Source organism: Caretta caretta, chromosome 17 (genome assembly GCF_965140235.1).
Source record: "Caretta caretta isolate rCarCar2 chromosome 17, rCarCar1.hap1, whole genome shotgun sequence".
NCBI classification, from domain to species: domain Eukaryota; kingdom Metazoa; phylum Chordata; order Testudines; family Cheloniidae; genus Caretta; species Caretta caretta.
In genome coordinates this window covers 13342413-13370247 of record NC_134222.1, presented here as the reverse complement: position 1 = coordinate 13370247, position 27835 = coordinate 13342413, and the positions used below count along the sequence as shown (strand labels likewise).

General features: G+C 39.9%; 1 protein-coding gene across 1 annotated transcript; it reads left to right on the top strand.

Moving 5' to 3' along the window:
• The first annotated feature begins 17 nt into the window (after positions 1-17).
• Positions 18-25065, top strand: NIPSNAP2 (nipsnap homolog 2). The gene is made up of 10 exons (XM_048824168.2): positions 18-171; positions 7198-7337; positions 7423-7468; positions 12971-13065; positions 15411-15481; positions 16762-16902; positions 18158-18189; positions 21260-21354; positions 22799-22882; positions 23707-25065. Exons 1-10 carry the CDS (start codon positions 74-76, stop codon positions 23769-23771), a joined length of 867 nt encoding a protein of 288 aa, XP_048680125.1. The 5' UTR covers positions 18-73; the 3' UTR covers positions 23772-25065.
• Positions 25066-27835: the final 2770 nt, after the last annotated feature.

Genomic DNA, 27835 nt, shown 5'->3' with positions numbered 1-27835 from the left:
CAGCGGGTACAGCAGGCCCGAGTTCTCCCGGGCCCGGGCGAGCTTGGGAGGAGGAGGAGGAGGCCAGAGCAAGATGGCGACCCGAGTGCTGCTGCGGCGGAGCCTGGGGGGAGCCGGCGGGCTGGCCAGGGCAGGGCCTCGCCTCCCGGCCCGCGGCAGCCTGGCCCTCAGGTGAGCGCGGCGCTCCTCCAGGGGGGACCCCGGGCCTGCTGTGCGGCGCGGGGAGGCCCGGCCCCCTGGTCCCCCTCGCGGACTCCTTCCGCACTGTGAATGGCGCCCCCTTGGCTTGGGGGGAGGGGCCCGGGCGGCGGGACCGGGGGCAGGAGAGGGGGCAGCCCCGCGTCGTCGTCCCTAGCCCGGGGTCTCCCGCAAGGTCGTGGGCCTCCCCGCTCCGCCGAGGGACAGCCCGCGCCGGGCACCCACCCCCCGCGCCTCCCCAGGCGTGTGCACCCCCCCAATGCGGGGCCCGCCCCACGGATGCACCGTCCGCCTCATACCCGCCCCGCGACCTGGATTTGGGATCATGCCCACCCAAGCCCGCCCCCTCCTGGGTTTGAACCTCTCCTCCCGCCCCCCCCCCCTTCGGCACAACCCCCCTACCCCCAACTGAGACTGGGAACCTCCTACACAATCCCCCTACACAGGCACCCCCAGAGGCAAACCCACAGGACAGTGTCTAAATATCTGATGCCCCATGCCCCAAAGGCACCGCTTGGAATGGCTTTGAAGAGTCTGGTTTATTTGTCTACTTTCCCCTCAACTTTGGTATTTGTTTCGGACAAATTGGTTCCATTTCAGTGAAGTGTTTCTTCCAAATTTTTCTCTTTCAGGGCGATGGTGTCAGGGCAAATATTTAGGATTTGTACTCAACTTGAATATAGGTTTTCGGCTAAAAGAAAACTTGATGGATAGAAATATTTTCCTGTGTGCTTTTAATCTAACGTAAGCAACTTTTTAAATAAACATTTTCCAGCGGCCTATTGTAGCACTGAGAACAGAGAGGTGAAATCGATTAGAAACTGATTAGTCTTTTACTATTTTTCAATTGAAGGGTAATGCCAAAAGTGAAACAGTGAAAAATAAACATACATTTTCAAAATTCTAACTTTCCCTTTGTTACAAGTTACCAATGATGCTTCTTAAATAAGGAAAGTTGTTTTGTTACATTGTTTTAACCTGGTAGTGTCCATTTGAAATCTTGGGTATCAATGATTTTTTCTTAAAAAAACAACAACACAGGAGTACTTGATTTTTTCTGTGTTTTTTTGGCTTCTCTATACAAGCCAGTGTGGACACACCATTGCACACTGCATGATTGCTTACCTACCAGGTGCAGTTGTAGGCCTTGATCTTGCAAACACTTAGGCATATGCTTTACTCTGAGTACCTAGCTCGACCTAGTGACTTCACGTGCTTAAAGTTCAGAACATCCATAACTGCTTGCAGGATTGGGACCACAGCTAGCAAAATCAAGTAGTGCCTTAGTAAAAGGACTGATAATGATTCCACGATAGGTTGCGTGTAATGCTGTGAGAATTATGGCTCCCAGAAAACCAAAAATGTTATGCTGTGTTGTAAACACTGTATACCTACCCTTTATCCATGATGTAAACACATTCTTATTGGCATTAGAGAGATGATGTCAAGTAGTGTTTTCTTAAACCTGTTTTATAATCTGGTGGGACATATCAGGAAACATTCCCAGACAGTAAGGTCAGATGGGAAGTAAGGTATATATGTTTAACAATTAGAGTAATTAACCATTGGAACAATTTACAATGGGTCATGGTGGATTCTCTATCACTGACAATTTTTAGATCAAAATTGGATCTTTTTCTAAAAGATCTGCTCTAGGAATTATTTTGGGGAAATTCTATGGCCTGCATTATGCAGGAGGTCAGACTAGATGATCACAATGGTCCCTTCTGGCCTCTGAATCTGTTAGACTGTGGAGTGATCTTCCAGTGGGGAATGCCATGGCTTTGGATATTTAAAACTGAACTGTACAAAGCGCTAATGTTCTACTGCAGGGAACATTTCTGAATTAGTAAAGAGATTAGACTAGATGATGACCTACTTGGGTCTTTTCTGTCTCTTTCAGAGCTCAGAATAGCAGTCAGGATATCCTTTAAAGAAAATCTATTTCTCTATAGCTGGAACATTTTTGGTGGAAAGCAGCTCATCTACGACCAACACATATACTGGCTTTGTAGTAGTAAGACAAGGGAGACAATTCTCAAAGTTTTGCTGACATCAGTGATACTGTGCACAAAGTCTATGCTGATTTTAAGATTAATTAGAAATATAGGAAAGTATCCATTTTTGTCAAACAGTGAGAATTGTTAAGGAAATAAGTCTTACTTCAAACTACTGAGAAGTAAAACTTTGGAGAGTTTAAGGGGATGCTGTCAACTTATAATTCGTATTGTATGCATATTTATTATAAATTTGATTATTATTTCAAAGTATTCTAAAAATGCAAGTTCTTTTTTCCATTTATATCCTGTTATCTTTTGCATTCCACTACCACTCAACAATTAATATCAACAAAGTCAGTTTCTTTCTTGTTTATAGTCAGTTTCTCTTTGAAGTTCTTAGCACTGCAATCTGTGAATTGACAACACTGGAGGAAAATGCTTTTGTTTAAAAACAACTGTTTATATTGGAAGATGTTTAAAACAAATTAATGGAAATATACCTGTTGGATCTGAGCTTTTAAAAATTATTTCCCTCCCAAAATTCTAAATGTTGCTCATGTTTTAGTTGATAGTGTTCTTATTTAAAAATATTAAGCACTGTAGTATCCTTATAAAATACACCTAGGAAATGAGGACTTCTTCTCTATACTACCAGGATTACATCTAAGAAGTACTAACTTTCAAAACAGAGAGATAATCATATTACTTTATAATCTTCAAATACTGTACCTACCCAGTAATATGTCATGCAAAGCTGATTTCTTATGGTTGTACGTTTATTGTATTTGTTTCATTTCAAGGTTTTCATTATTGTCCCTGACAAACTCTTGAGAAGGGGACTGTTCAGCAATAATTATTAAACTGGGCCATGGTTTTAATTTACTAACTTTTATTTTTCAGTTGATCAGTCCTCTGCCGTGAAAATTCACTGTGTACCATACTGATTACTGACATTCAAGTCTAGCCCCAGAAGCTGTAGCCCTGGTTGCATCAGACATTCATTTGAAAAAAATGCATTATTTGCTATTCAGTTACAATATGCTAAAGTTCAGATACAGTCCCGGAGCAGGAGAAAAAAGGAAATAATGTAACTTATCATGCGATTGGTCTTTAAACTGAAATGTTCTGTATAATTATGTGCTTTGCAGTATCTCTGTGGGGGGAATTAAAATAGTTTTTTTTCCAATAGAACTATTGTGTTCACAATCAATTTTGCCTTACGCTTTCGTAAGGATCTGTAGTTTGTGGGCTAAGTGCCCTTATGCAGCATTATCTATTTTTCTGACTCTTATGTTAATCAATGTGATTACTTTGCTAACTCTTCCAGCTTAAATCCATGGGAACATGACATGTCTAGTATTTTTTGTCTTATCTGAAGGTGAACACACTTATTTCAGAACAAGACTTTGTTCCTTCCAATTTTTGTAACTCTAATAGGGAATGTCATTCACATTTAAAATATATACATGTCTCTGTTTTAAAAAGGAAGGATGGGTTTGCAGTTTAAGCCCAAGACTGGCAGCCAAGAAAGTTGGGTTCAGTTTCCAGTTTTTCCCCGTAGTCAGTCTTGGCGAAACAAGGGTTACATTTCTCAATAATGGCCACTAGTTTGGGACCTACCCGTTTTTGGGTGCCCAACTTGATATACCTCAGGCAGGATTTACCAGCTGAGTACCAATGACTTTTATGTTAATCAATGGGAGCTGCAGGTGTTCAGGACAATTAAAAATCAGATCCTAGCTGTCTGAACTTGGGACACAGAATAAGTGTCCATTTTCAGAAATCAGGTTTCAGAGGAACAGCCGTGTTAGTCTGTCTTCGCAAAAAGAAAAGGAGTACTTGTGGCACCTTAGAGACTAACCAATTTATTTGAGCATGAGCTTTCGTGAGCTACAGCTCACTTCATCAGATGTTTACCGTGGAAACTGCAGCAGACTTTATATACACACAGAGAATATGAAGCAATACCTCCTCCCACCCCACTGTCCTGCTGGTAATAGCTTATCTAAAGTGATCAACAGGTGGGCCATTTCCAGCACAAATCCAGGTTTTCTCACCCTCCACCCCCCACACAAATTCACTCTCCTGCTGGTGCTAGCCCATCCAAAGTGACAACTCTTTACATAATCAAGTCGGGCTATTTAAGAGTTGTCACTTTGGATGGGCTAGCACCAGCAGGAGAGTGAATTTGTGTGGGGGGTGGAGGGTGAGAAAACCTGGATTTGTGCTGGAAATGGCCCACCTGTTGATCACTTTAGATAAGCTATTACCAGCAGGACAGTGGGGTGGGAGGAGGTATTGTTTCATATTCTCTGTGTGTATATAAAGTCTGCTGCAGTTTCCACGGTAAACATCTGATGAAGTGAGCTGTAGCTCACGAAAGCTCATGCTCAAATAAATTGGTTAGTCTCTAAGGTGCCACAAGTACTCCTTTTCCATTTTCAGAAATGTTAACTGTAACCTTTCTTTGTTACCTTATAAGTAAAATGTTGCTCATGCTATCTAGCAGGTGTATAGTAACACTTTATTAATCAATGTTCATAAAGCTCTTTGCAGTTGCATGGTACTTTGTATCCAAGAATTGCAGAGTTATTAATGTCACCATTTCATTGAGAGATTAAGAGAAAACTACCTCCTAATTTTATGTGGCAAATAACAACAAAGGCATAAGTGTCTCCTATTAGCTGAGGAATTGGTTATCCAATAGTATCCCCATAACTCTTCATGTTCTTGCTGCTGATAGTGGTAATGTTAGTGCACAAATGAGGAAGTAAATATGATTACTTAGGACTTTTATTGTCAGGATGTTTGTAGAACATCAACTTATTCTCACGACACCCTCCAGGGAAGATGAGTACATATCAACCTTATATAATAGAGAGAAGGCCTGACTTATGGATTGCATTGGCTATGTGGCACAGAAGGGCTACAGATCAACTGCATTAGCCCTACACCCCGCAATATCTCTGGCACTGGAGGTCTTTGTAAATACTTCTGTTTAGTAGTATCCTGTTTAGCTTTCTACACAATAGTGTGTGGGGATTTGATCAGAGAAAGTGAATACACTTTTCAATAAGTGGAGTGGAGCAGTGAGAGATGTTCTTGTCATTTCTTTGTGTTGAAGGTCACCTCATTCCCAGCTATTCTTTTCTTAGCTGTCACATGTCTTCTGCTTCCTTCAGCATGTTGCTTGGATAAGCAATATAAGATACCACATCACTTTATGCCTCTTTATTATTATTGGGATTAGAAGATTGTGTATTGGGGGGGTTTATGTGTTTTTAAAGTGAACTGCAAAGTGTTATTTTTCCAAAAACAGTTTTTTTCCAACATTTTTATTTCTGGAACATTTTCACAGTCTATTGAGAACCTTAAAGACAATATCACAGCTGAAGGTTGTAATCTGTCCTGATCTGGATCTCCCAGCCAATAAAATCCTCCAGAATAATTCAGTATAATTAAATAATTTAAAATCTTTCCACAATCCTCCAGGAAATGGGGAGAAGCTGCGAGCAAATGCTCCTAACGGGTTTGGAGGAAGGAAAATATTGTAAGATCAAGGCCACCGTTGTACATTATAAAGATGAAGCAGTAAAAAACAGAATCTTTTCTGTTTGCTGTTCACTTGAACGAAAGATTATTTGTATTGGTGTAGATAAAGCTAGTGAACATCATTTGGTGGCTCTAGTTTCTGTCTACCACTGAAAAAGGGGAAAAAATAGTCCTAATATATTCTTACTTTCAGAAGAACCATGTTGTCTGTTGTGATTTTATTGTGTACTGTATTGTTGTAAGAAGGTAGAAAGTAGCAGTTTTGCAGAGGTACTTGCAGAAACTAAATTGTTAAACTAGCTAGGCTTTCAGACACTCTATCAAAGTCAACTCAGTTTTTAAGTGGGAAAAACTGTAAATATTGAACAAAGAAAATGAATTTGAACCCTGAACATTATAATGGCTAATGTTCAAAAATTAAAATCTATGCAGACTCCTTGACTTCTGCCACTGTAACCTGTTCCGAAAGTAGAGTATACTGTAACCTGTATTATTTGTTTTCTATCATGTTTTCTTGAAATCTGTTTCAGTAAACACAGGAACACGTGGCATTTACTGTGCCATTCACAGTAAACAAAGCAATGTTTGCACATGTCTTTTCTTGTGCACGTGCACTAGGGTGTTCATTTTTGACCGCAAGTTTCTGGGGGGACGTAGCTATCTTGCTTGAGCAAAGATAGTTTAAAAGAAAAAAATATATAGTGGCTCCCATTCTCTGCTCTTACAGAGCTCTAATCCATGCAGGGGCAGGGCAGGGAAGCAAAAGTGGCTTTATGCCTCACAATGTTTTGGGGTTGGCTTAAAACCTGATATACATTAGGGTTTTTCTTTACTGGCAGCGCTTTAACGTGGTTGTGAAGTCGTGGCCCCAGTGCTGGGGGAGAGCTCTCGCAGCACTGTAAAAAAAACAAAAAACCAAAAAAAACCCCATCTCCACGAGGGGATAGCTCCCAGCACTGGTGCATTGTCTACACTGCCACTTTACAGTGCTGAGACTTCCAGCTCTCAGGAGTGTGTTTTTTCACCCCCCTGAGCGAGAAAATTGCAGCGCTGTAAAGTGGCAGTGTAGACAAGGCCATAGAGCAGCATCAAAACTACTTACCATATGCTTGACTGCAATGGCTCCTGGGTCTGTTGCATCAGCTGGGACTAGCTGGAATGCAGAAGCATTCCAGCCATGCCCTTCCTCAGTACAAGGGGTGCAAGTGGGGTAGTGTAGCTGCACCAGTTCTGTGCCATCCCAGGAAGTCTTTTCAATCGGTGTATACCTTGCTGGGTAAACATTGTACCTTTACACTGCTGGAGAGTGAGGTAATGGGAAGACTTAGCATCATTCCTTTGTATACGTTACCATATTATGTTAAACTTGATCTTGACTGACTTTCCTCTTGTCTGTGCATTTTTAATAAACATTCAGTGACTATGTAATATATTCATTGATGTGTAGGGGGCTGGCATCATCAACTAACAGAGCAGGTGAAGACAGCTGGTTAAAATCACTCTTTGTTCGCAAAGTGGATCCAAGGAAAGATGCTCACTCCAATCTACTAGCCAAAAAGGAGACCAGCAGTCTGTATAAAATACAGTGTGAGTGATATTTTTATATTTATCATTTCCTTTTATCTTCTTTTATTTTTGCGACTACATTTATCCTTGAATTTTGTTGTTTCAGTTCACAATGTAAAGCCAGAATACCTAGATGCCTACAACAAACTTTGGTAAGTTCATATATTATACTTCGTGGTTTTCAACATGTGAATCTGAGCAATGGGATTCTGTAAATTGGCTGATGTGTGATTTTTTTTATTTGGGAAGAAGAGAATTATTTTGAATAAACCATTTATTCTTGGAGACAGTTGGCACAGATGCTTCTTTCCAGTTCCCCTAGTACCGCCCTGTTCCTTGGGCTGTTCCTTCACTGAACTGCACCAGATGCTGTTTTTAGGATTCATATGAGAAGGACACAGGTGCACATTTCTTCCCTCCCCTAGTTGTCTTAAGGCTATTGCAGCCTTTTTAGGCAGATGCTGCTGTTCCAGTTTGCCCTTCATAGAATCATAGAATATCAGGGTTGGAAGAGACTTCAGGAGGCCATCTAGTCCAACCCCCTGCTCAAAGCAGGACCAATCCCCAATTTTTGCACCAGATCCCAAATGGCCCCCTCAAAGATTGAACTCACAACCTTGGGTTTAGCGGGCCCATGCTCAAACCACTGAGCTATCCCTCGCCGCCCACAGCTTCCCTCCTTCCTTCAGCTACAATGTAGGAATCTACCTGGTGGGAGTCCTGTCTGCAAACGGGAAGAAAAGAGAGATGGTCACTTGCGAGGGGCCACTAAATATCAAATATAAAATGGAAGTAAAGTTTTGAGGGAGGGGATAAAACCCCAAGCTTTGACATTCACTCACCCTGATGATTCTATGAAAAGTCACATTTTTGAGAACCGTATATTAAGAGGTATTGTGAATCCTTGTGCAGGCTTGATCTGCAGTGAATTTTACCCACAGGGCTGTTATATAGGATTTCCAAAAACTCTTTTGCTGTTTAAAAATAAGTATCAATATTTATGTTTTTTGAATGTACTATACTAATTTAAAGACCAGTTACAGAAATGTGAATTCTCATTTGACTGTCTAGTTGCTGTATTAGAGCCATAGCCATTACACTTTGAAAGAGCTGAACACTCACCTTGGGAAACATGAGCCTCCCATGTTTCAAAATGGCAGTTCTTTCTCATTGACACTGATCATTTAAGAGAGGATATCAATTAAATAGAACACTGTTTTAGGATAATGATATCCTAGTGCAACCAATATTGTTTTAAGCGTGGTTTGTTGGCTAGAACGGTAGTCTGGAGGTCACAACTCCTGACTTCTGCTCTCAAGAGAGTTAATGACTCTCCATGTAACCATAAGTAGGTTACCTGACCTCTGTGTGCCTCCATTTACTCATCTCTAAAATGGGAATAATACATAGCTTCCTTACAGGGTTTCTTTTAGGCTTCATAAATTAATTTTTGTAAAGTGCTTTGGTTTGCTTTGGATAAAATCACTATTATATCTCTAATACAGTATGAATGATCCTATTGTTAAAACACCCAAAGTAGAGAGAATGTACTGGGGGAAAACTATTTTCTTCATTTAAATTAAACAAAGGTTCTTCTTTGCTACACAAGGGGGGAATCTTTAAAAAATCGTTTCCAGGGTAATCTTTTTTCCTCTCATGACTGAAAGAAGAAAAGCATACCTCGAGAGGAGCAAATCACTTTCAACCAGTTCAGTATAAATGTATATAATTATATGGGGTAGGGAAGTGGAGAAATGGCACTGCTTCATCAGATAAATAAATGTTAAGTCAAAGCAGAGATGTTTATTTTCAAGGAAAGGTACAGGGAGAGTGATTGCAATCTACTGAAAGCTATGGTATTTGATTTGATCTTTCCAAACCAAGTCAGCCTAAGTATTCAAGTAGGAAGGAGAGAATTGGGTCCATCTTAAGAATGGAGGGATGAAAACCTGAAGCTTCCCTGAGCTTCCCTCGGTATCCCCAAAAATTCATCTTGAGCAGTCTGAGTCCTCATTACATACTGCCAACTCAGGATGATAAGGATTAGCCATCATGAATCTTGGCATCCTGACCCTGGAGGCTTCACCAACAGGGTAGAATTGGTAGCAAATCCCAAGGTGGAAGGCAATTTGGGTGAAAGTGATAGTGAAATAATAGATGTCATGATTCTAAAGGAAAGGAAAGATGGGAGCAACAGAATAAGGACAAAGGACTTCAAAAACGCAGATTTTGACAAACTTAGAGAAATGGTATGTAAGGTTCAGTGGGAAGAAAATCTAAGGGTAAGAGGAGTTCAGGAAAGCTGGGAGTTTCTCAAGGAGACAATATTAAAGGCACAACTGCAAACTATACTGATGCAAAGGGAAGATAGGAAGAGGTCAGTGTGGTTTCATCAGGAGCTCTTTAATGACCTGAAAATCACAAAGGAATCCTACAGAAAGTGGAAACGTGGATGAGTTGATAAGGAGGAGTACAAAAGAACATTGCAAGCACCTAGGTACATAATCAGAAAGGCTAAGGCACAAAATGAGTTACACCTAGCAAGGGACATAAAAGGCAAGAATAAGAGGTTCTATACATACGTTAGGAGTGAGAGAAAGATGAACCAAAGTGTAAGTCCACTACTTAGTGGGAAGGAGAGTTAAGAATGGATGACATCAAAGAAAGCTGAGGTGTTTAATGCCTATTTTACTTCAGTCTTCGCTAATAAAGTTAATAGTGACCAGATACTTAACACAATATTAACAACCAGGGGTAAGGTGCACAAGCCTGCATTATGAAAGAACAGGTTAAAGAATGTTTAGACAAGTTAGGTGGATTCAAGTCACTAGGGTCTGATGAAATTCACCCTGAGGTACTTAAGGAACTAACTGAAGTAATCTCAGAACCATTAGCGATTATCTTTGAGAACTCATGGAGGATGAGTGAGGTCTCAGAGGATTGGAGAAGAGCAAACAGGGTACCTTTCTTTAGAAAGGGGAACAAAGAGGACTTGGGCAATTATAGACCAATCAGCCTAACCTCAATACGTGGAAAGATACTGGAACAAATGATTAAACAATCAGTTTGTAAGCACCTACAGGATAACAGGGTTATCAGGAATAGCCAGCAGGACTTTTTCAAGAACAAATCATGCCAAACCAACCTAATTTCCTTCCTTGACAGAGTTACTAGCCTCGTGGATGGGGGAAAGACATAGTTGTGACATATCTTGATTTTAGTAAGACTTTTGACAGACTTCCACATGACATTCCCATACACAAACTAGGGAAGTACAGTCTGGATGAAATTACTGTAAGGTGGGTGTACAACAGTTTGAAAGTCCATACTCAAAGAGTAGTTATCAATGGTTTGATGTCAAGATGGGAGGGATCCTGCAGGGGTCAGTCCTGGGTCTGGTACTAGTCCATATTTTCATTAATGACTTGGATAATGGGGTGGAGCGTATGCTTATAAAATTGTGGATGACTCCAAATTGGGAGGGGTTGCAAGCACTCTGGATGACAGGATTAGAATTCAAAATGACCTTTACAAATTGGAAAATTGGTCTGAAATCAATAAAGTGAAATTCAAGGACGACAAGGGCAAAGTACTTCACTTAGGAAGGAAAAATCAAATGCACAACTACAAAATGGGGAATAACTAGCTAGGTGGTAGTGCTGCTGAAAAGGAGCTGGGGCTTTAGTGGATCACAAATTGAATTTGAATCAACAATGTGATGCAGGCTAATATTCTGGGGTGTATTAACAGGAGTGTTGTATGTAAGACACGGGAGGTCATTGTCCCTCTCTATTCAGCTCTGGTGAAGCCTCAGCTGGAGTACGATGTCCAATTCTGGGTGCCACACTTTTAGAAAGGTGTGAACAAATTTGAGAAGAATCCAGGGGAAAGCTACAAAAACGATAAAAGGTTTAGAAAACATGACTTGTGGGGAAAGGTTAAAAAAACTGGGCATCTGCAGACTTGTGAAGAGAAGACTGCGGTGGGACTTGCTTAACAGTCTTGAAATACATTCAGGGGTGTTATAAAGAGGACTGTGATCCATTGTTCTCCATGTCTGCTCAAGATAGGACAAGAAGCAAGGGGCTTAATCTGCAGCAAGAAAGAGTTAGGGTAGGTATTAGGGAAAACTTTCTAACTACGAGGGTAGGTAAGCTCTGGAATAGGCTTCCAAGGGAGCTTGTGACGGTTTTAAAAGCAGGTTGGACAAACACCTGTCAGGAATGGTCTAGTCTAGTTTACTTGGTCCTGCCTCAGCACAGGAACCTGGACTTGATGACATCTTCCAGCCCTACTGTGTAAATTAATAGAAAAATAGTAGAACAAAGACAGATATAACACTAATTCATGAACCTTCAGAGGTAGGGGGCTCCATTCTGAAGCTTTGAGAGCCAATTTGACTTCTGATAATAAAAGGCAAAAAGGTGGTGCTCATATATATGAATCAGATGAGATTCTTCCTAATCTAGAGCAAAAACTAGCTTTTAGTTTTATTGTAGTAATGATGATAATTTACCTTTCTGTTGCAACTGCTATCCTAGGATCTTGTTATGCTTCACAAACATAAATTGTTAAAAATTCCCAGCTCCTCTGTGAGATCAGTGCATAGTATTATACCTGTTATGCAGATGGAGAAATTGAGGCACAAATGGTAATGAGATTTGCTCAAGGTCACATGGAAGGTCAGTGGCAGAGCTAAGAATAAAACCCAGGTTTTCTAACTCTGAATGCTGTTCCTTATACATAAGACCATTCTTCTTCCTTATTTATTATGGTACATAGAATCCGTGGCTGCTAGCCAGAATGCTAAATGTCTGACAGTTATTCAGCAATAAAAAGTAATAAAGAGAAAATTCAGCTAGTCTGAAACAAGCTTATTCATCAAAATACAGTATAGTGAAATCTGTTTTAAACAACCATGCAAGAAACCAGTGGTTGCTCAAGACCAGGTTGCATGTAGGAGATGGATTTTAGGCAGCTTTCGCTGTGTACGTTGTGCTTTAATGGATAAATTAGTTTCAGACTGGGTCTGCTTTCTAATCTGTTCAGTAATGCTACAGCGTGCAACCATCACTTGACTTTACTCATGTCCATCAGACCAAGTGATTGATTATCTTCATCTGTGTGGCATAATAGAAATGTCATTGTTATAGAACTTTAGTGTCAGAGACGAATTATCCTTTCCCATCTCTGTGTCTTGCCATTGCTGCTAACAAAAGAAAACTTTTTAAGTTGTTCCTGAATCAAGTCATGCAAGTGTGTTGCACACCCTCAGACTGGGACATCTTGCTAATATATCAGGTAACCTGCCAGGTAACATTACATGTTTTATGGGTTCACATCAAAAGACCTGATGGGTCGTGCTGTGTATTAGACACACAGATTAATACACACAGTGTATTAGACACACATACAGATGGTTATGCTTAAGTTTACACAGAGAGAGTTGTAGTGATCAGTTTTTCCTGCATACAGCAGGCTTTTGTATTTCTGCTTTCTCTTCTGAAAAATTAAGTTTGTGAATGTTCATACTATAATGAACATGTGGTGGCATAGTTTTGAGTTAATGGTGGCATAATATGATTTGTTATGCATATCAAATGTAGCCTCCCTGAAGGAAATGCAACGTAGTGTCTGTATTCCTTGTTTTTAAGTCAAGAGGTGCTGCCAAAGATTCATGAAGAAAAACACTACCCATGTGCACTGGTGGGGACTTGGAACACGTGGTACGGAGAGCAAGATCAGGCTGGTAGGAGATAGAAGTACAACAGAATGTAAAACCGTACAAGTGAAATGTGTGCTTGGCAGGTTTCTTTTTACATCATCACTGTTGTTCATAAACCTTTAACAGTGTACTTGAGGATATGTGTGCTGTTGATTACATAAAATAATTGGTTAATGATTGTTAACTTTAAAATTGCTTTGTTTTTATCACATTGAATTTGATACTGAAGTGTTGACTCATAAAATGTGCTTATTCAGGTGCTCGCACTAATCTAATACTCTCTCTCAAACACATTTGTATACTTAGTTAATACACTTTTATCTCCTCTCAATGAGAGGATGACAGTACATGGTAAGCCCCTTCCTCTTGTTCCTGCATTTTTTTGCACCTGCATACAATTTGTCCCTGCATTATTTTTCAGGCATAGGATCACGCTTCTGAAAATTTAGGCTTAAAAGCCATAGTTAAAGGTGTACTGAGATAGAATTTAGCTGGTGTGAGCCAGTTTAAAAGTTTAACTTTGACTTTCCGTGTCCTATTATAATTGGTCACATGGCACTGTTATGCAACGTTGAAGTTATCACAAAATGTAACGGAACTCTTGTCTCATGGCCAGTTGGGTCCTGTACTGATACCCTAGATATTTCTTCCTTAAACGGATGGTGTCCTGTAATTCAGGATCAAAATGTAACCTCCCTTCAAATTGATGAAAATATGCTATATAACTACAAAGTGTTGTATCTGTGTTATAATCTGGTCTGGGGAAGACGTCTAAATGATTTTAAAGGGCTTTTAGAACAGTCCCTGGTCTCTGAGAAGTTAAAGGGATATAGCAGCAGCCCTCATGTTGTGGAAACCACATAACCAGCATGCTGTGCTCTCTTTAGTTCTACAGCAGACACACACTGTTGCCAAAGCTATCCTAATATCAATGCTGCTGCTTCAACTACAAGAGCATATGCTCATGTGTATGTTAATGTCAGCTGTATTTGCTGAATATTATATAATTATAATATTAGCATTGGCTAAAGGTGAGAGGATATCTGTAGACAGAGATTTGTCAGCTTGTAAGAGAGTATTTTTAAAAATAAAGAAAATGTTGAGGTACGGAGCGGAATAAACCTGAAATATTGCTTGACAATCTCCTTTGCTAATTCAGAAGCATACTGACAGAGAATGTCCCTGCAATCATTTCCAAAGCCTGCCTAAGCATTTTATGGCAACCGTCCTAGCAACATAACAGCGGATTAAAGGGTTCCAGTGTATTTGATATCTGTCTCCAGTTTATTGCTAGTACTGGGTTGCTAGTACTGGGTACTAGATGTTAAGTACCCAAAGCAGCTAGCCTGGCACACAAAGGCCACAATGCACTGGATCCAAGTTTGGATCTTTGCAGAAGCAGCACACGTCTTCTGGCAAGTGGAGTGCCTTAGGTTGGTGTCTAGTCCACTCTTCTGGTAGATGCATGAAGCAGCATTAACTAGTTCAGAGCAAGGCATTCCCATCCCATCTCCATTGGAGGAAAGGTAGCTTTTGTGGGTCTTCGAGGGAAGATGGAAGAAAAGAGGGTGGGAATGGGAGTCTCAGTATTTTAACACTGCTGTTCTGAAAACTTGTAAAGAAGTCTTGTTACACAGAGCACTTAAAGGGCATTGTCAAATTTCAGTCAAAATAGGCATCCCATCTTGAAATTATTATTTGATGAGGAAATTCCTCCTGATTCTAAATATTGTAGAGGGTTTTGGTCTTGCTTGGCGCACTTTTTAAGGTTGCCTCTTATCGCTGAGCAATTAAAAAATTAACAATGGCATCTGTTTTATTTATCTATCCTACAAAAAAGTTTTGTGCTCCTTCTGTTTGAGTAGTTAATTGAAATACAAGTGTCACCGCTGCCCTACTATCAGTTGAAGCTCTGCACCAAGTCATTTTTGGCATAAGACACTGGTTTAAGTTTCAGAGTAGCAGCCGTGTTAGTCTGTATTTGCAAAAAGAAAAGGAGTACTTGTGGCACCTTAGAGACTAACCAATTTATTTGAGCATAAGCTTTCATGAGCTACAGCTTTTAAGTTGAAGCTCAACTTTAATTATAGTCACATAGAAGCATCCCATCTAAGTAGTATACAGCAAAAGCGCCCTTCAAAAATCTTTGTACATTCTTGCCTTTAGGGTAAATCATCTGTTGCTAGAATAGCAAGGAAAGCCCCTTGTCAAAAAGCAAATGTCTCGACTGCATAGCACTGAGAATGCATTTTGAACATGCTAGTCAGCTTTTATTTTTGTATCATTTGTTAGTGTTAATGGCCTCATTTACATTATGGTGTTTCATGTCTTTTGTCATAAGCCTCTAAAATGGTATATTTCTATTTCAGTACATCTCTGGCGGTATGAGGGAGGCTATCCAGCTCTTACTGAGGTCATGAATAAGCTCCGACAAAATAAAGTAAGTCGGAATGAAGACTACATTTTAAACTTTGGCTAGAAATAATAAATGTTTTACTGAGAAATATTTTTCCCAATGTCACTAGAGAACATAGTCTAGCAGTCAGAGCAAAAGACTAGAAGTTTGAACTCCTACAGTCTATTTCCAGCTCTGTCAGACTAACTGTGCGACCGTGGACAAGGCACTTCATCTTTCTGTGCCTCATTGTACCTGTCTGTAAAATGGGGATCACACACCCCTCTTGGGTGCTGAGGTTGAATGTGTTAATGTTTATATAATGTTTTGAGTTCCTCAACTGTATAACGTTGAGAAGTGCAAAGAAGTGTTAGTCATTTATATTCTGCTGTTATGAATTGGCTGTGATTCTCAGCTTTTTTGTCAGAGCCCCTTCTTGGGATGGTTTGCCAGCGGCGCATGCCCCCACCACCATGTCCCCTCACATAATGCTTCTCCTTTACTTTGTTCTCGTCTTGTCTTTTTATTTTCCCTCCTGTCTTATTCTCATTATGCTCTTTTACATGATTTTTGCAGATACTCTTTCTCTCCCCTCCCCATTTTCCCACTTATTTGAAGGTCACATGCTGGGGGCTGGAGGTATTTGTTGGTGCCAGGCTATACTTACTACAGTGGGAGCAGAAAAGTGATGCTTGAGCTGGCAGGCTGCTGTGTGAGCCTTCAGCACTGTACATGTGAGCTGCTGCCACAGCCAGTGACCTTAGGTGCTGTGTAGAAGCATGTAAGAATGTCCACTAGCTTTTAATGAGCTACCCACTTCTTTTCCTGCAAATGCATCAGCATGTTTGCTGTATATGGGGATGATGTAGATCTGGAGTCCTACATCTTTTCTCACCCACCCTAATTCTCTCCTCTGCCCCGCACAGCCACTGGCACCAGCTCAGATGAATTACATTCTTCAGGATACTGTCAGTAGCCATTCAGAACACACACAATCTAATTATCAGTTAAAACATTGTTGTCATGCACCCACTCAGTACAGTCTGTGTAGAAAATCACTCCTCTGGATTTTACTTATTTAACTTGGCATTATTAAAACAGCTCACACCCAAACTGCTCAGTACAAAAATTGTTAATATAGACTGTGATGTGTAAACACACTGATTGATAGTTTCAAAGCTGCCTAAGGAATTTGGATACTACTAAATTCAATGGGAACTGGGTGTACAGATCCCCAAGGTGGTTTTGAAAATCTCAACCACTATAGAAGTGTAGAATTTGTTAATGTAACATATTAAAGTTTGATGATAACTGTTATTTTTAAGGAATTCACAGAGTTTCGCAAAGAAAGAGGTAACATGCTTCTGTCTCGCAAGAACCAGCTTCTGTTGGAGTTTAGTTTCTGGAATGAACCTGTTCCCAGGGAGGGTCCTAATATTTATGAACTGAGATCTTATCAACTTAGAGTAAGTGTCAAATATTTTGTCTTTTGTGAATGATTAAAAATTTAAAATATTCAACACACATGTACACATGTGTAAAATAAAACACAGACCTTCTTAAAAATAAACTAAGGATCTAGTCTTGTTCCTATTGAAGTCAATGGCAAAAGTGTTATTGGCTTCAATGTGTGCAGAATCCAGCGATAAACGCTGGATCCTAGAAGGTGCTAGCCATTTCCTGAGAAGTGCTGAGTACCCTTGCCTCTCGTTGACTTCAAAGGAAATGCGCGCACACTCATGCAAGAGACTGAAAGAAAATCTATAATAGCTGTACAGTGTAATTGCAAATGAATATACAGTCATAACTTTAAGCACTTAAAGGAATCAATGTATTTGATAAATGATGGTATTTTTCAAATGGAAATCCTGTGAGAATGGAAGCCTCTGTAATATCGATGACTGAATTCTCAGTGTTGTATTCTCCTAACATGTACGTGCAAGATGAAAGTAGCTCAAAAAAGCATCACTGACATTTGTGGCAATGTCAATATCTTGTTTTAAGCCATTTTAGTTCCCCTTTGTCATTAGTGTGTCATAAGCACTACAATAATACAAGTAATTGATTATGATAATAATAGATTTCAGTAGCTCTTGGCTCATGCCATTGTATTTTTCATTTTTTCCTAATTTTTATTTAAAAAAAAACACCCTTCAGATTAGTGAAAATTAAACAGTGCTCAGTTTGGCAGAAAAGACATGCTAAAAATACATTTTTGTTGGAAGCACTATTGAAAACCTGTAATAATGCCAGCAGGCAGGAGTGAGGACTTGAGCAGCTGGCATGGTCTGTCAAGCCTGAAAAATTCTATTCTAAAAATATTTGAAAAGTCACATCTCAGTTTCTTACCTTTTACATTTAAGGACCCTGCAGAGGCAGCATGCACAGCCTCTCAGGGGAAAGAAGTGCCTTCTGTCACTCAAGGGACTCCTTCAGTTGGTTAATGTGGTGTGTTAACAGACTCAAAATGGGAGCCCTATAAATCTTAACTTGCTCAGAAGATTGATGGCCATAAGGTGGTGCTTAGATCAAGCAGCAGGCATATCACTGTCAGTTTGTGAAATATGGAAGGAAGCCCCTCTTCACCTCCCCTTTATATTTTTGCTTCATATAACTCCACATTTGTCAGATCCATTTTCAAAAATATGCCACAGAACTGTCCCAACACTCTAGTTTTCTTTAAAATACTAGACCTGAAATTTCTTTCTTTCTTTCTTTCAGCCTGGAACAATGATTGAATGGGGCAACTACTGGTAAGTGTATTTCACCATGTTGTGTAGTGTAATTTAAGTTTATTAATTACGTTTCATAGTTTAAAACCATGTAGGTGGAGATGGTAGAATAATCCCCAAACCCTTCCAGATACACAGAGCTAATGAGCTGGTTCTGGTCCTACACAGCTCTGACAAATTAGTTCTTTTATTTTGTCTTTCTGGGAAGGAAAGGGAGTGGCTCCATGAACAATGCTGGGACCTCTCTTGTTTGTTGTCATTTTAAAAGCTGTCATTCTTTTGAGAAGTAAATAATACTTAACACTTCTATCATATTTTTCATCCTTTAATATTTAAATGCTTTATCTTCACAACAACTGTGTGAGGAAGGGAAGTATTATCCTAATTTTACTATTGAGGACTCCGAGGCACAGATTGGGGAAGGAATTTTCCCAAGGCCACATAGCAAGCGAATGTCAGGGCCAAGATTAAAACTAGATTATTTTGCTTGCTGTCCTATGTTCAGTCTACTTTCCCAATCAGTCTCCTCAGGGACAGTACCAATGTTACTGACTTGGTGCCTGATCCTACTGCATTGAAGTTAATGGGAATTTTGCTGTTGACTTCGATAAGAGCAGGCTCAGACTCTTGGCAAGAGTAGACTTCTGTAGAAGAGACACCATCACCTTTCTAATACACCTGGGCACTACTGGCATTGGGTTTCTTTCACAACTACAAAATGAACTACCGTCCTCTACCACTAAGAATCTCACCTATTCTCACTTGTAGATCTCTACCGGCTAAACTCTTTTGCCGCTCCTGCTCATGTTTGTCCATAGTAGTGTGATCAAAACAAATAAAGACCTTTACACAAAGAGACTGTATGTGTCCCAGTTTTTGATACGTCTCTGTTTCTTGAGAACTTCTTTTGGAACACCTGAAATTTCCCAGTTTTTTACTTCGTCTATCAAAATGTTCAGGTTTCTTATCATTACAAAATATCTTATAGCAGTATATGTCCCTGCTTCGTCCTTCCCACAGTAAGTGTGTGTTACACGCTGACAGTTGTTCAAAACCAAAGCTAGTTATAACTTGTCATGTGCCAGAGTTGTAGTAATAAGGCCAATGATCCAGCCTAATTAATGCAAAACCTCTGCTCTGACCCCTTAAGAAATGGGTGGTGGTGGGAGGGAGAGCTGATGGTCTCTGTTGGTTCCCTTTTCTCTAAAATTGCCAGACTCACATGGAGGAGGGAAAACAGGTGTGGAGGAACACAGGGGGAAGAGGCAGAGCCTTTCTTTGGTTTTCCTGTTGCTCCAGATGGAACTCATCTAGCTCAGGTGGAACAAATCAAAGAAAGGCGCCAAAAGGCGGAGGACTTGCGTATTTGATGATCAGAAAAAAGTTGTGCAAAACATGCTTGTTTTTTAGTTTGAAAATATGGTCACCTGACTCCTAACCCATTGGCCAATTCGCCAAAGTTAGCATCCATACGGTTTGACTAGTACACAATACAATATATTGGCATTGGTTAGGTGGTGGTTGTTTTAATTTACAAGGAAGGATTTTTTTCTTTTCTCAAAATATTAAGGAGTCTCAAGATTCTAATAATTTGTGTGTTGCTGCTTCTGGAAGTCATGCATTTGAAGAATTGTCAATAGAATTGGCATACTTTTTTTCTCCTCTCTGTGAGAGGCCTCTGTAGATTCCATTTAATTAGAATTAAATGTAGTCTCAGATCTTTCATTTTGCTTTGTAACCTAGAGCCAACTTCTGTGGGTAGAGGGTGCCCAGACTGAGGAGCACATGCTAGAGTCTTCCACGAGCCAGGCTTCCTATGGGACACGGGCAGCCAAGGAAGCAGTGGAAAGTGCTTGGCTTCAGCAGGTTTTGGATACTGAATCACTTGCTAGTTTTATTAGGGACAAACCTTCCCCCTTCTCACTTGGCGTTTTCTGTTCCCTATGCTGGGTGTATCCAGCTAAGGCCAGATGTCCCGTCTGCCTTCTGAGCAATGCAGTACTGTAGTGCAGAATTCACGGCAATGCATTGTTTTCTCTAGAAAGTACTGCCCTTTGAAACTCAGAGGGTTAACTACTTAACATTATGTTGATCATTCTTGGCTTCCTCAGCATCAAAGTTAGAGATACTATTTTTATAATGCAAACCTTAGATTTTTATCTTTTTAAAATAAAGCTCATTTTAAAGCCCTCCTGAGTATCACATTTCTATTTTGAGATATAGGTAAAAGTGTTTGTCTCCTCTTCAGTATATAGGCCTGATTTTTATCTTGTTTAATACCCGTATAAGTTCCTTACATTTACATTACCTACATCCAAGCAATTCTAATGAATTGCGGTTGCATGATTGTGAGTATTTACAGTTGTTTTGAATAAGAATGAAGACTTGGGTTTTCTAAGAGCATAATGTGCATCAAGATAATTTGTTTAATTTCAGTAATTTGCCAGTAATGTGGTTTCATACTATTATTGGGGTGGTACACATTCACATACATTTGTAGGTTGGCAACAGATCCACTTCAGAAAATGTAGCAGCTTCTAGTTGAGTTAAAAATTTAAAAATAGGCTTGGGGCATCATGTGATGCAACTGCCTAAGAAAGATGTATGTGTACAAGAACTTTGCATTCCAGTAACTTAAAATCCATGTGTGTAAGTGTGAAAGACAATACATTAACAAATACCATATCTTCCTGATATGACTAACACTCAAAATTAGTATAAAGTTGGCAGGTGTGAGGATTCACTTACAGAAGACTCTTTTGATGAAACCTTTAGAAATTTCTTGCCGTTTTAAACCATAACAGTGATAATCCTACTGGCTCCAAAATTAAAGTTGAAGACTAGAAAATGATCAGCATGCAATCTAATAAAGGTGTGTGTCTCCAAGTTTAATGTGGCTTAACAAGGCAAGTTCTATTTTAATTGCTTGTTGCTGGGAATAGGGTTGTATTTTTGTTTTTTACATCTGGAGCGTGCTGCAAAATGCTTTAACATTTGCGATGGGGTTAATTCTAATTCTGCTTTCCTTCCAATCACCACTTGTTTGCTGTGCCCATCTACTGTTTCTAGAGGTTCTGTTTATCTCTTGTAGGGCTCGTGCTATTCGTTTCCGACAGGACAATAATGAAGCAGTTGGAGGATTTTTCTCACAAATCGGACAGTTATATATGGTTCATCATCTTTGGGGTAGGCTTCTTTGTTTTCTGCTATACTCGCTCCTCTATCACTATACTAAATAGGTCCTTAAAACAAGGACCTATTCCGTTCGGTGTAACCAGATATGTGGAATAGAGAGAGAACCATGTGAATTGCATTTTGATATCAACAAGGGTTTTTTACATTTATTTTCCAGTTTTAGTTGCCAAAGTTAAAAGCACAAAATAGACATTTCCTTGTCCTTTTGTAACTTCTATCAGAAGTTACAGTAAAGCATCACAAACCTTTCTTATCAGAGTCTTACTGTTTGCTTCAAGTAAAGTGGACGTAATGAGTTCAGTCCTGCCGTTTCTTCCCTCAGGCCAAATTCACACTGAAATTAGTAATCAAAGATTTAATTTCTAAGGGTCAAATCATACCTTCCTAGAGGGAAGGAAAAATCAAGTGTCTGTTCAGGTTACCACTGTCTGCTCCCCTCACATCAGAAAGAGTTGAACATTTATTTATTTGCAGTGGCACCCACTGTGTGCTAGGTGGTTTCTGGACAGTTCAGGAGGACAGGCCTCTTCAGAGAAGCTCACAGTCTAACAACTGCATTGAGAAAATGTGTGCTGCAGCCTTCAGGCCTCAAGGGTATCCACAGGAAATTGGATTCCAACACCATGAATCCTAGAGCACCCATGCAGAGATCCAGTCCCTGTGTGCTGCATTATCTAATCTATTTCTAGTGCAGCGATAATTATGGTATCAAGGCCCCCTCAATGCCCTTTCTGCCTCTGGCATCACTTGCCACAATTACATCTTACTTCCATTTGAAAAAAGAAAAGGAGGACTTGTGGCACCTTAGAGACTAACCAATTTATTTGAGCCACTCCGTACGGCTAAATGCAGTGCCTTGCATAATGACAGGTTTCAGAGTAGCAGAAAGAAAAGGAGTACTTGTGGCACCTTAGAGACTAACCTCAAATAAATTGGTTAGTGTCTAAGGTGCCACAAGTCCTCCTTTTCTTTTTGTGAATACAGACTAACACGGCTGCTATTCTGAAACCTTCCATTTGAAAGGGGCTAGTCAGCATGGGAGTGGAGCTTAATGTTCCGATGACCTACAGTGACTTCTACCAGCCTTCCGAGCAATACTTAAGGCTGGTTGCCAGGGTTAAATGTCAGGCAGAGCAGTTGCCTGAGGATTCCACATGCAGCAAAACCGAGGGAGCACCAGCCATGTGAGAGTCACATGGAATGGTTTCCATACATGGTGTGGACCTACTTTTTCGCTCTCTCTGCCTTCACCCTTTCCTCTGATCTTGGAGCTTTTCCTTTGTTTTAAGGGGAGCATCTGAAACTACCTTTTTCTTTTTCTTCCAAATGACTGCAGCTTCTTAACCACAGAATTAAATATTTTAAAACGTGATTGTTATGGACAGCAGGACATTGACTTAGTACTAAATTTTGTGTGTGTACTTTTTTACTCTAGCTTACAAAGACCTCCAGTCCAGAGAAGATACAAGAAATTCTGCATGGAATAAACATGGCTGGGATGAACTAGTATATTATACAGGTAAGAGCTGAACTAAATTGGAATGGGCCATGTAGTAAACATTTTTTTTTTTTTAATGGACAGAGATGCCACCATGATTGTTTCAGTAAGTTACCCTGTCGTGAATCTTTTATTTTGCTGGTATGTTTGTCAGTTACAAAGTCAGTTTAAATAATCTGTTTTCAGTTTTTGTAAATGTCAGCAAATTGATGTACAGTAGTTCCTGTATCAATGTTTGTATTAAAACAGGTTTGTACTAAAGAACATCTACTAAGGGAATAGATCTGTTCAAAGATTTAATTTTCTGTGCACAAAAACTTGTACGGTAAATAGTGAAATATATCTTTAAAAGAATCCATTATATTTTCTTTGGAACAAGCTATAATGTGAAACACTGGAACCCTATGACATAAATTCCTCTAAAGAGGGAAAGTAGACTTTGGAGCCAGGATCCAGGAGACCTTTGATAGCAGAAACAGCTTTCATAATAAATCTGGCATGTAAGCTATGCTAAATATTTCAAATGTTGTTCCGTCAGATTACAATGGAAATATAACAGTACAATTGCAAGCTAACCTTAAATCTTGCTGAAAAGCAACAAGTGTTTTTTGTCTTCAAAACCCTTAGTGCAGATTTAAAGACTATTAAATAATTTTGGGTTTTTTGCTTCCTCTCAAAACTACTATTCTTCGGTGACAGAGGAAAGGGGTGGTTGGTGATTAGTAAAGATTTGACATGCACTAACTAGTAGAGTAGTTTGATGACAGCGATACTCCAAGTTGAGTATGCAGAATTACCAATGGGATCTTTATTAGTAAATGAAAGCCTATCTTTCCTTTTTTCAGTGCCACTTATTCAGGAAATGGAGTCCAGAATCATGATACCATTGAAGATCTCTCCACTTCAGTAAAGTTATTGACTTACCTGTGCCTACATGAAGTGACAAGTATTTCTTAAATTAATTTGATGGTATACATCATATATCATGGTCAAAGAAACATAAAAGTACCATATTGAGATTGTCAAAGAAACCTCTTTTCTTCAGAATCAAAAGACTTTTCGTATTTAGAAATGTACCAGGGAAAGAATAGTAGGGTTGTAGTTTAAGAACTTAAAGACCTACCCCAGTTCATCTGTGACACTGGCCCCTCAAGCTGAGCCTGGCATACAGATACATGGTGTGTCTTGGGGTTGTATTGATGCCACGCTTTAGTAGCATCAAAGGGAGAGTTACACAGCTGTCATTTAAAGTCTTGAACTAATGCTGTGTTTAAATCCTGGGGAAGTTTGTTACAGTTCAGGGGGCTTTTGTATAATGGAAAATGTATATTCATTTTGTAGTAATTACCGATTGAAAAATCCATGTCGGTTGGTTCCCATAAATAGGAGAGATTTAAACAAAGCTTTGTATCTGAGAAATTCATACCATTATATCAGTTTTATTGGGAATTGAACCAGTAAATAATTCTAAATTTACAAAGTAGCTGAGAATATTTAAATGATAACGTACAGTAGAATTACTGAACTACTCTCCCTTATAAACAAAGTGCAAGTATTAGTGGAAAATGAATTACAAATCAGATGATAGCTGATGAATGTACAGAAAATAGTGGATTCCATTTTGATAAGACTCTGGAGTAGAAACAAACACTTCTATCCAGGTGTCTATAGCTGGAGTTAACTTTATGAAATTATTTAATCAACGCTTTGGGCTGTATGATCTACAGTACTAGAATCAATGTTTGCAAGGAACACAGATGTGAAATTTTACAGGCACTCACGTTTTGTTAATTGTGTATTTCTGAAAATAATTCTGAAGGCTAGGAAAAGAGGTTTTGTTTAATAAGCAATCATGACTTCGGATAGATGCTTGATCAGGTGTTTCACTATCTCCACAGTAGGTGCCTCTGAAACGATTTGTGATGATGGCGCATGTTGAGTCAATATGATTAGCATAAAGCAATGTATCGTTATGTCCAGTTCTGATTTGATTTCACTTTTAGAATAGAGCATATCGACTTTTTTAGTATCTATCATGATGTGGCCATCCTACAAGTGAAAACAATAATGTCTATTCAGATTAGTTAAAGAATCACTGTAATATATTGTATGTACAAATCACATACTGAATGTCCAGTTTGTACATTTCAATGAGTTTTCTGCAATAACATATCAGTCAATAAAATCCTTTTAATTTTCACATATTACTGGCACCATATGTCTCCATCCAGCTGCGCAGTGTTTATTATGAAAAAGGCGGGGAGGGGGGAAGTATACAGTATTTCAGTTTAGATGGCCAACATTGTCATAATATGCCCTTTTTCCAGAAGTTTATTACTTCCACAAAGACACACTGTCAGCTGATATTTACTTTACATACTATTTCCAAATAAGATACTAAGTTGCAAAAGTGTGTGGTGATGTGATGTGGAATAGGGAATTATGCCCACAGCCCTGATCCCTCAGTTAGATTTGCTGGTGTGGAGCCCTGCACCCATGTAGAGCCAGCAGATGGTCATATAGGCTACAGGGATCCATGTTGCCAGATCCGATTACAGGATCAGGACCCATGTTGGTTTGCAGAGTATGGCTTCAAACGATCCATGCTATTATTATTATCCAGTGTATTCTTTTTGTGTGTGGCTTATTTTTGCTTTTAATTACTGAACACATTCATTGCTCAGGAGAGTGAGGAATGAACAATGCCAGTTTGAGCCTGGCACTGCAAGCTTTAACATTCTTCTGATACTTCAGTCTTGACCCCTTGACCTACATCATCCTTGTTTCATTCTATTGCCAGGCCTCTCTTGAGTAGAGCTACTTAATTATGCCCGATTGTTAGATGGCTTTGCAGTGCTAGACAATGGCAACTGTGCTGAATCCTGCATGTTAGCCTGTAATTTCCATCCCCTGTCTCTGATGCTCCAGTCTAGATGCCCAAACTTACTATTGATTGGCATCAGTATTTTTACCTTGGTCTCCGCAGGTGAAAAGCTAATGCACTAACCTAGCCATTTTGGCCAAGATAATACAGCATTTGAAAAATGCACATGGATGTGACACACATCTGCAGGGTTGCTGGAACAATTTTTATAGTGGGGGTGCTGAGAGCCATTGAACCAAACTGTAAACCCTGTATATAATGGAAACCTCTTCAGGTCGGGTGGTGCTGCCTCCCCCCACCGCACTCCTAGTTCCAGCACCTGTGCATATCTGGTCTTTCAACTTAATAGTTTCCTAACTTTATTATTAATTTCCTAACTTTAGTATTATTTGTACTGTGGTAGCACCCAGTGTCTCCTAGGCACCGTGCAAGCAGAGTGAAAGACTGTTTGTGTGCTCAAGAGCTTACAATCTAAACACACAAGAGAGAAAGCATGGGGAAAGGAATATAATGCATGTGCTTGAGCACAGACTGAAGAACAGATTTTTCTAAGTGAGCAATGGCTTTGCATGATTTTCCTACCTCTTCTGGGTCAAGTAGGGCATTTCCCTTCCCTCCTGTAACTTCCTCTACTTTCTCCTATTCCCCTCCTGTCAGGGGAGCGCCTGCCTACTTACTTACTTTACCCCTGGCACTGCCTACTTACTTTACCCCTTGCACTGTTTCCCAAAATTTTCCTGGGCTCTTTTGTGATGGATCTTGTATGCAATTGGACTGGCACCTTACCTGTGGTGTGGAAACTTTCCTCTTGTTGCTGTTCTCACTGCTGTACTGCCTCTGATTAGCGGTCTGTAAAGCACAGAGTGCTAAAGAGGCTAGCCAGGAGAAGAGAGCTTACTGAGCTAAATAATAATTCTTGATTCCACCTAGGAAGAGGTGTGGCTTGCTGTTTGCCCAATGGAGAACGGTTTTCTTTTCAAAACAATCACACCTGAAGAAGTCCTGTGAAATGTCAGGTACAATCCACGTTTCCATTTTCCACTTGTAATCACGGTGACGGGCGTGGAGAAGAATTTCAGAAGTACACTGAGGCCTCAGTTGTACGAACCCTTCTCCATATGCTTAAGTTAATGCATTCACTTCAGTCAGGCTACCCATGCTTAACATTAAGTAGGTGTATAACTGTTTGCAGAGACAGGGCCTGAGTGAGTGCCGTAGCTGTGTATTGGACGTTAGATTTCTTAACAAAAAACTCTCTCATGCCTGGAAACTCTACAGCTGCATCTCAGAGCAGAGCAGAAAACACCCTGAATAACAGCAAGAGCAACAGAGTTCTCTCGCCCTATTCAAACACTCCTACCTAAACAAAAGACTTATTGTACATGAGCTGTTCTTGGAACTTGCTGAGATTTCTTTCCAGATGAATTTAAAAGGGAGTATTTTTTGTAGGCCACTGTAGAGTCTTGTAGTAAACAGCCTGCTGTCTTGCCCATTGCTAGAGTACAGATGCAGATTTATCAAGCAGAGCAGATGTTGCCCTCTGAGTCAGCCCTCACTAATAAAGGTCTGTTTGAAAAGACATTTTCAAAAATAAATCAGCTTGTTGGGTTATCTGCTCCTTGCGTTAATCAACTAAACTTGCTAAAGAACAAACTTGAAAGGAGTGGCCAAAAAAAGAAAAACTTATGGTGATAGTGTGCTCATCTTTCCTTGGAAGAAAACCGACGCCCATGCTGTCTTCATGCAGTATTTTGGAATTTTGTACAGAAAATGACTCACTTATTACCTCCCCCTCCTTGTGTCTCAGGCATATCTTTTTCTGGAGCAAACCCCCCCACCTTATGCGTCTAATGTCCTGGGAGTGACACAGCTACAACTACGCTGCATACATTTATCTCTGTCCTTTCTATACCACGATAAGTGGACATGTGAACGCTGAACTTTTGGGAGAGTTGCCAACAAGCGTTGACCCTGAGCAAGCAGTTGCACACTCTGAAACTTCTAGCCAGTGCCCCCGGTTAGTTATCCGTACATCGCATAACTACGGGTGGTACACCTCTGCTGGAATTGTGAGCCCTGACTCTGCTTTT

What these genes read in the sequence shown, in the direction of transcription:
- NIPSNAP2 (XM_048824168.2), top strand. Translation starts at nt 74, where the DNA reads ATGGCGACCCGAGTGCTGCTGCGGCGGAGCCTGGGGGGAGCCGGCGGG. An exon ending in CGCGGCAGCCTGGCCCTCAG is followed by an intron (nt 172 to 7,197) that starts GTGAGCGCGGCG and finishes ATTGATGTGTAG; the next exon opens with GGGGCTGGCATCATCAACTA. An exon ending in ATAAGCTCCGACAAAATAAA is followed by an intron (nt 15,482 to 16,761) that starts GTAAGTCGGAAT and finishes GTTATTTTTAAG; the next exon opens with GAATTCACAGAGTTTCGCAA.